This window comes from Dermacentor albipictus, chromosome 9 (assembly GCF_038994185.2).
Source record: "Dermacentor albipictus isolate Rhodes 1998 colony chromosome 9, USDA_Dalb.pri_finalv2, whole genome shotgun sequence".
Classification (NCBI taxonomy): Eukaryota; Metazoa; Arthropoda; class Arachnida; order Ixodida; family Ixodidae; genus Dermacentor; species Dermacentor albipictus.
The window spans coordinates 91,539,710-91,555,958 of NC_091829.1; the positions used below are offsets into that span (position 1 = coordinate 91,539,710).

Sequence of the window (16,249 nt, forward strand, 5' to 3'; positions counted from 1 at the left end):
GAATGTACATTGAACAAATGGTGATGGTTTTGTGAGCTAAAACGGTGACAGCAACGGCTTCTATGTGAGTGTTAATGGGAATTTCTCTGGCTGGTATACCAACTGGCAGAACAATGGCTACACCACCTGACAGCCGGTTCGTCTGATTACGGTCGCGCCGTACAACAGTGAAACCTTTCAAAAAGTTCTTCTGTTTTTCGCCTAGGTTGGTTTCCTGTAAGCACAGGGCCACAGGAGAGAAGTTTATTAAAAGGTCTTTTATGTCACCTAAGTTATGAATGAGACCTCTACAATTCCAATGGATCATGAAAGCCATTATGAAATTGAAAGGCAAAAATTGATATTAACGAGTGAATGGGAGATAAGAAAGATGTTAGGTGACATGGATCTGAAGAAGGCAGATACAAACAGAGCGATAACCCTTAGGTTATCGCCTTCTTATTTTGAGTTGTTATTGGGATTTTATCCCTCTTACCGCGCTCGAGGGAGCGCTTCTCCTTCGGTGTCGAGGACACCGGGGTTTTTGTTTCGACCTCCATTGCTCTCTCTGAGGCGCTGGAGGACCGAGAGTTTGGCGCCGAGACACGTGTCTCGGGCCTTGGAGTTCGCTTGATCTTAGGACCCTGCGGGACTGGTGTCTGCAGGGCCGTTGAAGAGGGCGGAGCAGTACTGACTGCTTCCACCACGGGGGCGGGAGGAGTCACTGCGGCACCACTGCGCGTGGGCTCGGAGGACTCCGGAAGCCTCTGTGACGCTGCCCCCGCCTGCGTCACATCGGCATAACTGCGTCGGGGAAGCTACGCGACAGTCGTTTTCGGGCTTCAAAGAACGATATTTTTTCTTTGACAGTTAGTGCTATTACTTCTTTTTCTTTTTTCCAGCATGGGCAAGACCGCGAGTAGGCTGGATGGTCTCCTTTGCAGTTAGTACAATGTGGGGAAGAAGTGCAGTTTTCAGATTGATGATCAGTTGAGCTGCATTTAGCACAGGTTGTTTGGCCTCGGCATGCATGTGAAGCATGTCCGAACCTTTGACACTTGAAACACCGTCTTGGGTTCCGGATATATGGTCTGACGTTTAGTTTCACGTACCCTGCATCCAGAGAGGTAGGCATTACGCTTGTACCAAATGTAAGTATGACATGTTTGGTGGGGATTTCTTGGTTGTTTCTACGGATTACTATTCTTTGCACCTTTGTCACATTTTGTTCCTGGAAACCTTCCAGCAGTTCCTCGTCACTTAAGCCAATAAAGTCTTCTTCAGATATTACTCCCCTACTTGTATTGAGTGTTCTGTGGGCTGAAACAGTCACTGTAGCCTCGCCAATACTGGTAAGTTCAGACAGCTTATCTGCTTGGTCTTTACTATTTAATTCTAGGAGGAGGTCCCCGCTAGACATTTTGGAGGCTTTGTATGTCTGTCCGATTTTATCTTTCAGGCATTTGGCGACCAGGAATGGGGAAAGCTTTCTAATAGGTGTATTACTTTCACTGTGGACTACATAGTATTTGGGGAAAGATGGAGCGTTGCTTCGAAAGAATTGAAATGGTACTTCGGTGCGGCATCCTTTGAGACGCCGATCATGGACAACAGAGATTTGAGCTGCCATAGGAAAGTGTATGTGTTCGGCAACAGCGCCGACCGCCCACCACGGAGCCCAACAAGGGGACGCGGCAGGGCTTGTGTCCAAGCCTGCACGACGCCAGCCGTACGCCGTCACTATAACCAAATATGGTGTACCCAAGGTAGGATATCCACACAAGGTTAACCCTTGCCGCCGTGGAGAAAGGAAGTAACTGGAAGAGAGAAGAAGACAGGAAAGGTAAAAAAGTGAGAGATAAAGACGAAGGTTTGAGAAGAGAGAGATAGGAAGAGGCGACTACCGATTTCCCCCGGGTGGGTCAGTCCGGGGGTGCCGTCTACGTGAAGCAGAGGCCAAAGAGGTGTGTTGCCTCCGCCGGGGGGCCTTAAAGGTCCGATCACCCAGCATCGGCTCAACCTCCAGGATCCCCCTTTCCCCGGACACGGCTAAGCCGCGCACGACTACACGCGGGAGGGTCCAACCCTCGTGTGCTCGGGTCCGTGGTGTCGCAACACACCAAACGCCTACTGACGCAGACGCCCCTGCGGGGCCACCGATCGAGTTGTTTCCATTACGATACGTCTCACGTAGACCTTTTTTCCAGGTTGCAAAAAAAGCCCGTGAAATATGAAAAAGGCCACGCGACGGATCACTTGCTCAGTGGTGTCATGCTGCTCTGGAGCGCGCTAGTAACATGTCGATTTCAAGAGATCGGAAAGCGGAGTCGAGCTCTCGAAACAAAGAAACGAGGCCTTACGAGCTGGCCTTCCAAGTTAACGCTACGAAAGATGGGCTCTAATAGCGTAAATAATACGTGCGACTTACATGTAAATGTGGAGGACCGTAGGAGTTGAGTATCCGCAGTGAGGATATGTCTGTGTCCCGCGAACAAGAAGCACAGCGTCATACACACCGTGGGAAGCTGCGCCGATCAAGCAGCCACTGAACGATCCTTCCCGCCAAAAGTCTCCACGAACAGCAACCATCTACGCGCACGCCTCATGCATTTCCTTTCCCGTGAATGCTGCCTGACCCGACTGCCACAGATGGCTGAGGCGACAGCCGTTGTTTGTTGTCGTAGAAGGGATTCTCGAGCTCAAGCAACTGTATAGTATAGTAGAACTGCTTCTGGAATACTTCGGCATGCCATGCATCTGCGGAAGGCACGAGCACAGAACGTCGGAAAGCTCGCCTTGTGCTGCATGCGGCGAAATCTCGAACGCTGATAGCATCACGGTTGTGGTGGTTGCTATACAGGCATCGCGAAGGTTGTGCTTGTGGCGTCGCTGTACCTGTGAAAGTGAAATTTGCGCCTAGTGGGGCCGGTAGGGGAGCCCCTGAATCGGTGATGAGTGAGGTGCCGCGGAACGGAAAGCGGACAGCTTGCGGGAAGGTGCAAAGGAGGAGATCGGCAGGCCGTAGAGTGTAGCAGAAAGAGCTCGCGTTTGGCCCAGTGACTTCCTTCGAATGACTCGTTGCGCAGCTGCCTTTGAGCTGGGTAGGAAGCTCACGGACCGAGTGGAGGTCTCATTCCGGGACAGGCGCGTGACCGGCGCGTGACCGGCGCGTGACCGACGATCGGCACGGGCGGACGCAAGGCAGGTGGAACGGCAAGACGCTGAATGACGTGACCGTTCAAACGGCTAGAGTAGTTGCGACTGAGCGCTCGAGGCGGCGTATGTTGAGCAAAGGCCGCTGCCCACAAGATCTCGTAGAAGTTGGTGCCGGGGGGGGGGGGAGGTTGGGTTGGCAGCCGGAGCCTTCAACATTTTTGAAACGGAAGTGGCTGTTGTTAAGAACGGCCGGCTGAGGTGCAAGTTTTACCAGCCAGTTGCGACAGCGGCGTCAACTGTTCTTGGAAAGCAACTGTCACCCTCTAGCAACTGCGTCACTAAGTCGACTGTGTGCAGAACAATACGCGCGTCCTCGACTCTCTGTCGCAGGCGCCGAGATGAGTTCGACGAACCAGGCTTTGTGCCTGAACACGACAACGGCGACCCGGTCTGCCATGAGCCAGGGAGGTCCCGAGGGAGCGTCTGCGGCGTCCCCTTCCCACGCACCATTCTTAAAGTAAGCCCCGCGTTCTGCGAAGACAGTCGGACCTCGGGGGGCTCCGTGAAACCGGTGCGGGAGTGTATGTGTGTGTAAGCCCTGCCGCAAAACGACGGCTCGGCTGCATTGAGTGGTTGGATGTTTCCCTCACCTGGGTATCGGGGGAGGACCGTGTGTTTATAAACCGTTGTTGTGCGGCTGCTCAGTGGACTTTCTCTCGCTGTCATGCTAGACTGATTAACTGCAACATCCTTATGTAGATACTGTAAATCAGCCCATATTCCTCGTTCTCGATGAGAAGCTGTCCTTCCCTTCATCAACGTCCTCAGTGGTGATAAGTTGGACGGCGGCATGAGCAAGCTACCTTCTAATTCATGCCCGACTCCAATCTTGACAATAAATTACGAGCGATGGGATTGAGCCCCCAATCCTAACACTGTTCAGCTGGATGAACCAGATGTTCGTCATGGCGATGTAGAATTCCCGGACACCCTGCAACCGCGGGCGCTCTGCGGGACCACGTGAAGCCACGTCACTAAACCAGATCGGGAGCTTTCGTGGTTCTTGTGACGTCGCGTGACAGAAAAGTGAAGTGGTTGTGGCCCAAAATATTTTGACCAATTGTGGAGGGCTGATTGCGGAAACAGAAAAAGAACAGTTCGAAATAGCTTTACGTTATATCACCCCTCGTCGTCAAGCGTTCAGGGTCGTTCCATTTTCGCCATCCCAGCTTCGTGATCTTACTGTCAGCATGCCGTACTCGTCATGCCTTGTAACCAGGCAAGTGGCCCAAGCCGTCTAACAGCTTGGACCAGCAGGTAGAAGCTCGTGGCCGTGATGCCATCATATCAGCTTTGCCATCCGACTCACGTCATACCTATCAATCAATCCTAGTCCTATCCAATCCTAGTCCAATCATGTCCTAGTCGTCAAACAGTCATCGTGCCATCCTCGTCACGCTGCCATCTTATGATTTTCATGAGAGCTGCAGTAACGTGATTCTATTTTCATCATGCCGTCGTAGTCATACCACCTCCGTTGTCATTCCGTCGTCATGCCGTCTTTATCATGCCATTGTCGTCATTCCCTCTTCATCCTCTTCGTCATCATATAGCCGTCGTCGCGCCATCGCTATCATACAGTCGTCATCTCTTTCTCATGCAATCGTCGTCACGTTGTCATCATGGCATAGTCATAATTTGAGAATTGACATCTCATTGTCGTCAAGCCATCGCCCTTATATGCTTTTGTCGTTCAATCGACGCCATTACTTCGTCATTCCATTGTCACTGCGTCGATGTCATAGCCGTCGTCACGTCTCCGTGCACATGCGCGACTTCGATAAGTGAGTGCCATAATAAAGTGGCACATTACTGGAATATGCGGCGATTGACCGAATCAACAGAAGTGTCAGAATCACCACTACACGTGCTAAATAAACGTGGCTTCAGGAATATGGCCGGTCACTATACGTCGCTCGATTGGTATCCGCATTACCGTCGACAGTAAGCATGAGACAAGCTGGGCCGTAGTTTTTTATGAATATTTCTTTTTGTTGCATAATTAGTATCAAAATGAAGACGTTCATCCGCCTTGTATAAGGGACACTGTCATTGCTTTGAAGGTGGGGTCATGGCGCGGCCGTGATAGGCGCTGTAGCCGAGGCCTGGAAAAAAAAACTGTTAAAGAGAAGCGCGTAGCGATTTGTCGCGAAGGTGCAGCCTCGACCACAAACGCATTACGTGCTATAATCATATGAGGTGACCCCACTTCTCTTTCCTTGTTGATTTCCGAGCTTCGTTTCCTTCTCGCTCTCATACGACGCCGTAGATCAAGTACGCTGCCACTTCAGTTGCACTGTTTTGTGTGTAAGAGCATTCATGGGCTCTGCCTTGAATTGAGGGACGCGACGGTTCACGATTGATCTGCCGATGAACTGGCTGCCGCTAAGGTCGAGCCGCTTGTTAGCGTGAGCATTGTGATGCGAATCATTCTTTACGGAATTCAATCCAGAGCTTCTTTACTAGCCTCTTTAGCGATGGCTTTTTTTTTCTTTTTCACGAAGCAAGAAGCATTTAGTACGAATAAATAAACGATAGTTTGGATGATAATAATTTATGGGGTTTGAGGTGCCAAAGGATAACACGATCAGATTATGGGGCATACCGTAGTGGAGGTCTCCGGAAATTCGGAACATCTGGATTTGTTTAACGTGCACCTAAGCCTAAGTATGCAAGCGTTTTCGCATCTCGCCTCCATTGAAACGCGACCGCCATCGCCGGGTTTTGATCACGCGACCTCGTGTTTAGCGAACCTTGCTGGGTTTTAATGACTGAAGTTGCTGCGTGGCTATTTCCATATCGAATAGGCCAACAAATCACAGTGGAGGACGCGTGCACTGTCACCACCGCTGGGTTCCTTGAGCCACCCCAAATGGCAATCGCATCCGCGGTAGCGGTGGTCGTGCGAGAAAAAAAAAAGAAACAGTAAACTCGTCTTCGTGCATCCGCTGCAGCGGCATTGCATTAGCCTCTCTACAATGCCCGAATAAAGCCTTCCGGGTAATCTTGTGGACATTTAAGCAACACAAACTGGTGTTTCCAACTCCTTAGGGACTCACACAACACTGCGCTGTATATGGATTCCAACACGTTGGACCTGCTGCAGTTCTAGACTGCGCTATCTTCAGGATCTGCCAACGACGACGTGATGGCCGTTGCAGAATACTAGGCTACAGAAAACGGGGTTGCACTCTCCAAGAATCCTTCGCATTATAACTTAACCACAAACAACATTAACGCAACGTAAAAAAAATTGTCCGACGATTACGATACTCCCTAATGCGGAATTTGAGTGCAGCTCTATACGTGTTTCCATTTCACGATCTATTGAGGCAAATGAGTTGAGACTGTAGGGGTTGAGGGACGGACTCCGGGATGGAAACCCAAAACTTGGGAGGATTTATTTACATATTATGTACAAGGAGGTGAGCGTCAATTAACAGTAGTACAGTCATTACGGGCCGGCAGCAACTCGGACGCTGCGGCCCGCGGCAAGAAGTTCGAGAGAGGTGAAACGGGGAATCAGGGCATGTCCCAGAATGCTCAGGTCTCTCTGGAAGGCTTCTTATAAACCCTTCGAGCACTCTAAGTCACGTCATGTTTCACCAATGGGAGAGTCCGCTCCGATGACGCCACTTTCAGCCAATGGTAGCCGCCCGTGTCGCGGTGTCACACCTGGCGGCTTTCTGCGGTCTTGCCTCGCAGACTGGCAATGCACTTCTAACGAGGAGAAGGGGAGGGCTGCTCATGCTCCATTGTCGGAGGCCCACCTGCTAATCCCGGCGGCGCACGAACTTGTTGGCACGCGAACTTGTTGCCTTAAACTTGTTTGCTCGGCCGCTTCTCTGGAATGCACTTTCCTGCTTCTGCATTCCTCAATTAGCTGTGCTGCGACTCGAAGTGGTTTGGGGAACTCGAAGTAATCGCAGGAAACAGCTCCATATCTAACAGCTCGTCCTCGCCGCGGTTGCTCTGAATGGCCGGTGAACTCAATTCGCTGGCCATGAGGAACGCTGAAAGAAGCTGCAGGCCTCTGGGGTCGAGCCTCGTTTGACAACCCTCAAGATCCTGGGCCCTGGACAACAAACGTCAAACAAACAAAACAGCACAGCGCTGCACCACGCGTAAGCGCAGGCTCTTCACCCCTGACTCGCCAGGCTATTACTGAGTCAAAATCAACCCTGATCTTTTAGTTCCCCAATTTTGACAAAACAGTTCCAACCACCCTTCCAAACAGCTATCCATTTCTCCTCGATTGCCGACAAGACCAGAGTACTATTGTTGTTGCAAAACAAAAGGGTCGTTGACGATGCAAACAACAAATGAAAACAGCCAAACATAACCTAAGTGGCCTAACTATACACGAACAGCATGTTTCCAATCTATCGCAGTGGCGTACTTATCGCACGTAATGGTGCCACTGAACGATCTGGTCAACCTCACAAGCACGTAATCACAAGCGCACTAGCCTTGTGGTCACTAAACAGAAAGCGTACTTGCGTTGTAGGCAAACTTTTCATTTACGCTTACTCACGTTTCTTCCCTGAAAGTCCTACAGGACACGTGACATAAACGAACAATTAAACTTGCGGGACTTACACACTCCGCAGAACCCTTAAACTAATGCGTCTTTTAATAACTCGTTCCACGCGTACTTATCAGAGAAGTCAGAATACGGCTGCCCTCCACACACACTAGCAACCCAGTCATAAAGTCTGCTTCCTTCCGTCCACACAGGACACGCGCTAATGGAACTAAGAACGCTTCTCCGTGCAAATCATGCACTCACTGAAAATCTACGCGCTTAACCTTAGAAAATTCAAAAACACATAAAAAGCAGGTTAAATAACACACGCGGTTTACCATAGGCCTCTGAACGATAACCTTGACCCTCAGGTTACTCACACACACAAAAAAAGCCTATCTACTTATTAATGAACATCTCGCGAGACTACATGATTACATAAACCTCATCTTTCAAATCTCGGAGCTTGCTCAAACCAAAACATAAACAAAGCTCAAACCTTACACATTGAAAGAAACTCTAGTCTCAAATCGCGAAATTTTCCGATGCTCAAGAATAAAACCAAATAACACGTTTTGCTTCTACGGAGGCTCACTTGGCCTCCCATTCCAAACGCCTACGTCTGACTCATACTTTGAGTCGTACCCGGGGAGGTCGAAGTTTACAAGCTACTCTGGCTGCCGAGAGACAACAAAAGGGCTGATTCACTATCAGCTCCCCCAAGACGTTACGGTCTTCTGCCAATTTGCGTCCTCGCGCCCCGCTTTCAACACGAACTCGACTGACCGCGTCGCTACTCCCCACCTGGTCTCGTCCTGCCACCTTGCGTTTCTTCGAACTGCACGCTGAGCTATGAAAAGAACTACGGAACGACGAGGAGCTTAACTGCCTCGTGCCCTTTGTCCGCGTCCGTGCAGAACATTCTTCGCGGTCCCCCTTTGACCTGTGGCTCGAACGTTTTGGATGCGTCAACATCGTCCTAGACGACCGCACCTTCTTCCTCGCGCCCTGCCCATTTGGGGTTCTTGCCATCTTTGGCGGCGCTACATTAATTACCGTCTTTCGGTCTTTACTGCGCTTCTTTTTACGGCGCTTTCTCTTCGCACTCACTTTTATGTCGCCTTCTCGTGCCTCGTGCTGGCCGGTACACATTTCGTCGGCCCGGATCGGTCTCTTACCCGCACAGTCTGAGTGATTTACATTTAAATCAACCCTCTCTCTGCCTCGACTGGCGGACAGCTCAACCGACTCTGGCACAATGCAGCAGGCTTTACTCGAGTAAGACAACTCGCACTCTTGCGAACTGCCCTCTACTACATTGCCCAGCTCACGCTGTGAATCGGCACACAGCCCGTCGGTATCGATCGCTGTCTCACGCGCACAGTCCGAATGATTAATAACGGAATCATCCCTATCTAGGCTATCTAGACTGGCGGAGAGCCGCACCGATCCCTGAACAATGCAGTTGTTCTCTCGTGGACTACGGAGCTCGCCATCCCGAGAACTACTCTCAACTGCATCGTCCAGCTCGCACTTCACTTCTGCACGCACCTCTGGCTCTACATGGGTGCTCGCGTCTGTCGGGTCAGCAGTACCCTTTCCTTCGCTAGCTACCTCGCTAACATTACCAGCGACGCACACACGCGGTAACTGTGCCAATTTGTTCGCAGCTGGCCTAGCTGTCTCTACAGTCATCTGTTGGCACAGCACCTCGTCGCTCTCTCTGCGGCCTTTAACGGCCTCTGTTGCCACTAAGGCATTGTTAGCAGCTAGCCTTTTCCCTTCACTTATCAATCGGCAGCCAATCTCACAGGCACTAATCTTTTCCTCGGCTTTTGGCGAAAATCTGCTAGACACTTTTTCATTCTTTCGCTCTGTACTTCCTACAGAATTCTCAGACAGCCGTTGTCTCTGTGCCAATAACTGATCACAATACTGTATCTCTTTGATCAGTGCTGCCTTCTCTCTCTCATACTTTTCCTCTCGCTCACGTTCGCGTTCATTCTCACGTCCGTGACGCTCACACCTAAGAGTAAGTTCTTGAAGCTCCTGCTTCCGTTCATTCTCGCGTTCTTCACGCTGACGCTCACTCCTAAGCTCACGACGCTCTCGCAAACGTACACGACGCACACGCTCCCGTGGCTCCTGTATCACCTCCCAAGCAAGCGCAATGCTTTTGTCATCATTGCCACTATCATTAATCGCCTTTATGATAGCTGGCGTTTCCATCCGTTCGTCCGCCTCAACTCCCAAATCGTCGCACACCAACAACAAGTCTAACCTCGTCAACCTTCTAAGATCCATGGCAGCTGCCCCGACAGGTGGTTAGAACTGTTTTCCTTAATTAATTTGTGCAAACACACAATGCAACAAATTCCCGATTCCCAGAACTATCAAAATTGAACACACAACCTTTGAGTCTGGCGAATCATAAGGAAAAAAACCACGCGCTCACTTACGGTTGCAGCACTCTGCCATCCGGTTCATCTGTCCGCTGTTCCCGGTTCCTTCCGGACTCCCTGGGTCGAAGGCTCGCTCCTTCTTCGATACTCCCAGTCTCTTCGGACCTCTTTCGACGAAGGCTCTCTCTTCTTCGCTCTTCCCGGTTCCTTAGGATCTCTCTCGACGAAGGTTTATCTGTAGCGCTGCCACCAGCTGAAGCATTCAGAGGCGATCCCACCGCTGCCACCAGATGTAGGGGTTGAGGGACGGACTCCGGGATGGAAACCCAAAACTTGGGAGGATTTATTTACATATTATGTACAAGGAGGTGAGCGTCAATTAACAGTAGTACAGTCATTACGGGCCGGCAGCAACTCGGACGCTGCGGCCCGCGGCAAGAAGTTCGAGAGAGGTGAAACGGGGAATCAGGGCATGTCCCAGAATGCTCAGGTCTCTCTGGAAGGCTTCTTATAAACCCTTCGAGCACTGTAAGTCACGTCATGTTTCACCAATGGGAGAGTCCGCTCCGATGACGCCACTTTCAGCCAATGGTAGCCGCCCGTGTCGCGGTGTCACACCTGGCGGCTTTCTGCGGTCTTGCTTCGCAGACTGGCAATGCACTTCTAACGAGGAGAAGGGGAGGGCTGCTCATGCTCCATTGTCGGAGGCCCACCTGCTAATCCCGGCGGCGCACGAACTTGTTGGCACGCGAACTTGTTGCCTTAAACTTGTTTGCTCGGCCGCTTCTCTGGAATGCACTTTCCTGCTTCTGCATTCCTCAATTAGCTGTGCTGCGACTCGAAGTGGTTTGGGGAACTCGAAGTAATCGCAGGAAACAGCTCCATATCTAACAAGACTGAAATCACCGCACCTACTGGCAGTGGGCTACTGCCCTCAGCGCCTTCGCAGACGGAGAGACACTATGGGAACGCTGGACGTTCAACGGCATCGGAACCAGCTGTGGGAGAAGACGACGAACGAACGAACGAGTAATGGCGGGAGCGCGTTCACGCGGTTACGTCGAGGGACGCCGACGCTCCACTCAGGAACGGAGGTCTGAAAGCTGCGCTTCAAAAGAAATGTTAAATTATGGGGTTTTACTTGCCAAACCCACGACATCACTATCAGGCTGGTCGTAGTAGGGAGCTGTGGATCAGGTATGACAACGTGGGGTACAACATCATGCAGCAGTACATGGTACACGCGAATTCTCGCATTTCACCCCTATCGAAATGCCGTCGCTGCAGCCGAGTAACGTAACCCCATACATCGTGCGCAGCAGTGTAACGACATACTAGGTAAGCCGCCACGGTAGGCCACGCAGAGCAACGCGCTCGCATGGAAGTATTTACAAGCGATCTTGTGACAGAAATCCGAGTGGTGTTGAGGTGAGTGCCATATGTCTAGGCATACCCCCGAAAAAGCTGAACGCGGAAGCCAACTACGTCAGCCGACAAAGTCCGCGGAAACGCCTTGAATGATTTGCGTTCTCCCAGTACCAACATGAGCCACGGACTATTTTTTTTCTTTCTAAATTTTGTACCACAACTATCGCAGCTAAGAATACGCAACACGAAATTGTCGCAACAAACGCAATCAAACCGAGGCGGTTAGAAGCGAGTGCTTGGCTTTTATCATGGCAAGTGCCAACATGTATCCTATATTTATGATGACTAGGCTCCACGATTGTCACATGACGCTCACACTTTTACTCTTTTCAGCGTGGTTGTATGCCTCACTAGAATGCATTCGACGAGCCGGCAAGTCCGGCCCACTCGACCATATCCTAGCAAATTGTTCCTCGACGAAGGCGAAGCTACCGCGGTGGAGCTGGTGGTCGTGCGCAGCCATGCCGTGCAGCTTGAATGCGTCTTCAGTTTCATGACGGTATAAATAAACAGAGTGACTTATACTTTGGCAATGTCAGACACAGCTTCATCGGCGTAAGCATGCACAGCCGTACAGTGGTGAGCAGCCTTGTCTAGAGCGCGGCGACGGTGCTCTGCGGAGCAAGTCAGCGCCATCTAACGTTACGCTCTGGGTTTGAGCTATGCGTCTCGTGCGCATGCGCGGCCAAAATAAAGCGGTGCCTGCTCGTGGGTTCTCGGCCTTAGTTCTTAGGCTTCAGTCCGCCAGGGCCGCGCTGAATGATATGTAACAGCGGCCGGAAAACCAACGCGTTGCGCGCGAATCACGGGGCGGCTAGGCAAGCAAGTGCAAGTGATATCGGGTGATCGCGCATTTCTGAAGCACGTCCAAGTGATAGCGGGTGATCGCGCGTTTCAGGCGCAGACCAGGCTAAGAGTGCGAGAATTGGGCCTATATGGTTGTTTGGTGTCTATTTTCGTCGCCTATTTTCGTCGGCTATCGCCCTTAGCTAAATACGCAGTGCAGATACACGCCGAAAGACATTATCGCCGCGGCGAGTGGTGCCTGTGCAGAAATGCGCGGTGATCTGCTATCACTCGCGCTTACTTGCCTGGCCGTCTCGTTACACTCGTCAAACACGGTGGCACGGCGACGCCCTCGCCGCCGTCACAGCGTCACAATTGCAGGCAGAGCGCCCCTCGCGGCACGAAACGAACTCGCAAGGTGGTGGCTGGACAAGGAAGCGATGAGCAGGCATGCCTCTGTCTCTGCCGCGCATGCGCGCGGGACGCATAACTCAAACCCAGAGCGCAACGTTAGGTGGCGCTGACTTGCTCCGCAGAGCACCGTCGCCGCGCTCTAGACAAGGCTGCTCACCACTGTACGTTGCCGAAGTTTGTCACAAGGCCTTGGGGTCAGCAGGGTGGTGGGCCAGCACTCAAATAATAATGGGCGAAAATCCCGCAGCCTTAGAGATTTGATACATAGAACTAAAGAATTAAAACTACGCAAAACATCGGGAAAATTACGCTTATTTTGAAGTAAATAAACCAGCCACGATTTATCACATCACGCTCAAAATGCCGCAGATATATTGAAGAACTATTCCCAAAAGCAGTGTCGAACGAGCAGGGTTAAGCGTGAGTCTTTGGCTAGTGAACTACCGCTTATAGATAGAAAACGCATTGAGCGCTACTACACCACGTATCGGCTATTTCGTGATTCGCAATCGTGCTCTTGCTGTTAGTGCTTTTTGTTTTTCCTTTATGAACTCTTAGAATTGGGATTCGAATTTTTTTTCTTAACCAAGGTTTCTAAGTATACGGCTTTCTCCGCGCCCGCACTCTCCACGTTTCACAGCTAATGAAAAACAAGAAACGCTGAACCTATTAATGCGTACCTTGTACAGGTTCAGGTCGAGGTGCACGCCGTCGTAGCTGAGAACCAAGCAGCGCAGCCTCTCGTTGAAACCCAGCTGCTCTCCGAGTCCTTCGGGCGGGTCACAATCAGTGGCGCCCAAGCGCAGCTCCCGCACGTTGCAGCGGCTGAGGAAATCGAGCGAGCCGAATCGCGGCACCCCGATGAACGTGAGCCGGCCTCCGTTGTGGCTGACAGCCAGCTCGGCCGCGTCGTCGGCATCCACGTCGAGGCCTTCCCGGCAGCGCTCGCAACTGGCGACGTCGGCGTAGACTCGGACGTCCAAGTCATTGAGCGAGGGGCAGGCGAGGGCGAGACGGCCGAGCGCCCCCTGCCGTCGGATGCCGCAGGGCGACGCCGACAGCGCCGTCAGCGACGTCAACCCGGCGTCCCGCAAGACTGCGGTCATGTCCAAGTTGTCGGCGCAGTGGAACGAGTTGACGTTCAGCTCGGTCATGTGTTCGTACTCGCCGTGCCCGTTGATGCTCCTGAACTGCTGCAGGAAATAGACTAGGGCGTCGTGGTAGGCGGCATCGGCGCACGGATACTGCAAGTTGTTGAACATTCCGAGCAGGACGAGGCAGAGGCTTTTCACGCGAGTCCACTCGTTCGTAACGCCCGCTTGGCGCATTTGCTCTGTCGCAGTGCTGCTGGGGCGTACCACCACGAGCGTCTGATGGTTCGGCAGTGCCTGTTTACGCTCGCAGAGATCACGCATCAGCCAGCAGTTCCCAGTAGTGTGTGGGTCCCGAGTGCACAGCACGTTTCCGCAGAGGACGCCGCAGTCTGCGGAGTTCATGTGCGGATAGGCAAATTGGCACGCCGTCGAAGGAACCTCGGACGTGAACGTGAAGCGGCGTAGGCTCTGATGACTTTCCCACAACCTCCTGCATTTGTCGCTGGCATCCCCGAACTGCCCCCGAAGAAAGTGAACGTGCAAGTCGTTCACGTTGGGAAAGTGCAGCATCAGGTCACTGACAATGTCGATGTTGTCGCTGCCAGCGACTTCGACGTATATGGACTGAAGGCTCGGAAATTGTGGGGCGAAGTTGCACCTCGCCAGGTTGCGAATCGAGCGGGCCTGGAGTGGAGACAAACGTTCGTCTATCGTGAACTCGAGAGTTTCCAACTTCTTCAGCGCCGGGAGGAGCAGTATTCGGACGTCGTAAGGCTTTAACAAACTAGCGACGCAGCGAAGACACCGCAGCTCCGTGAAGCTACTTATCAAGGTGCAAAGGCGGGACGGGTTCGCGACCACGCAGTTTCGGAGCTGCAGCTCCGAGACTTCGTGGCGATGGTACGTAGCCAGTTTTTTCACCAGCACGTCCACTGTCTGGGCGGCGGCCATACTGAGCATCATGGCGACGACGTTGGGCGATGTCACGCACAAACAGATGTGGAGAAAAATACTTGGCAGCTCGGCCGGTGAAACCGGCCGTTGGTCTATCCGCATTGACGACGCTACATGGTCGAAGCAGCAGGTTTTCGGTGCGCGCCATGTCATGAATCAAGTGACTACGAAATTTATCTGGAATCTGAAGGTGCTTTCTGGGATATCACAGTCACGTTGATTAGGTCGCGTTATAGGCAGTGAATTGTTATCGCTGTTTTCATTCTTTTTGCACGCGCGTATGTTTTTGCGTTTGTAGGTTCGAAAACGATTGAGCAACATGGTGATAATAAGTTGATTAAGGTAGCCACAGCACGTTGGCAAGAAATGCCGATAGCGGTGGGCACACGCGCATAATAAAGTGCGCATGCGCAATTCCACGTAGTCGAAAGAAGGTGCTTGCTTCGTTGAAGGGCGCAAGAATACAGCTTGGCAAAACCTCGAAGTTCCCGTGTTATTTGACCCGCCCTTTACATGTACAGACCCTTCTTTTCCATAATGGCTATATTGATTCATTTAAAGTGCACTTTTTATACATCCTTTTATTCCCATTTTTCTGGCCGCATGCATATGCTGTTTTTATTTTCATTTTGTTAGCGGCGATTTACCATTTCACTATGTAAAAATATTTAATTTGTAATGACATTTAAGAGAACAGGTGATAATTAGTCTAGCAGCAGTGAACAGCCCGAGCTCTATTGCTTGTTTTGGTTTGGGATAGTGCTTACGGATATGGCTCAACCCACCTTAGTTTTGCCTGTTGCGCGGGAGGACCATAAACGTAAAAAGATTTCAGATTGAAGAGAAATAGGAACAACTCAGTGGCAGACCTGCACCGACAATTTAAAGTGTCTAGGGTAATTTTGTGCTCTGAAAATACTTACCCAATACTTGCCTTCCCTGAATTTTTATAGTTTACACTTGGCATGTAGTTGCTATTCCCCGGTGTCTTTGGCGAATCATGCAAAACACGGGGAGTTTAGTTCGTTCAAGAAGGAGGTGGGTCGTATTGGACGAATGATAACTGTTTCATCTCTGCAGCCTATTTGCAACCCTTGTAGAAAGGCATTTATTCAAGTCTTCCAGAGTGTAATACTGCCACTGCACGCTATATATCTCAACAACTGCACAAGACACCGAAGTCAACTTCGGTGGAAACAGAGGTAGGGTTAAGTGTAATGTGTGGCGAAACTTTTGTATTCCTGGTATAAATAGAAGCACTTCCAGGAATTACTGAACCCTCGTTTTTTTTTTCATGCGTTGGAAGGTTTATTTATGTTTAATTGTACAAGTATCTGAGAGCACCAAAGGGTATTATTACAGGGGGGGGGGGGATTCTTAACGAAAAGAAAAACATCAGCAAAAAATCACCGCCCTTCCACTGCTGTGAAAAGGGGCGCACGCGAATCTCG

The 16,249-nt window shown here is 51.2% G+C and overlaps 1 protein-coding gene across 1 annotated transcript in view; it reads right to left on the reverse strand.

The window, feature by feature from the left end:
* Positions 1-14,973, reverse strand: part of LOC135914623 (uncharacterized) — a 36,750-nt gene extending 21,777 nt beyond the window's left edge. The window contains exon 1 of the mRNA XM_065447549.2: positions 13,431-14,973. Coding sequence (XP_065303621.1) covers positions 13,431-14,951 — 1,521 coding nt within the window. The 5' untranslated portion in view covers positions 14,952-14,973. The remainder of the gene's footprint in view (positions 1-13,430) is intronic.
* Between the last annotated feature and the right edge of the window lie 1,276 nt (positions 14,974-16,249).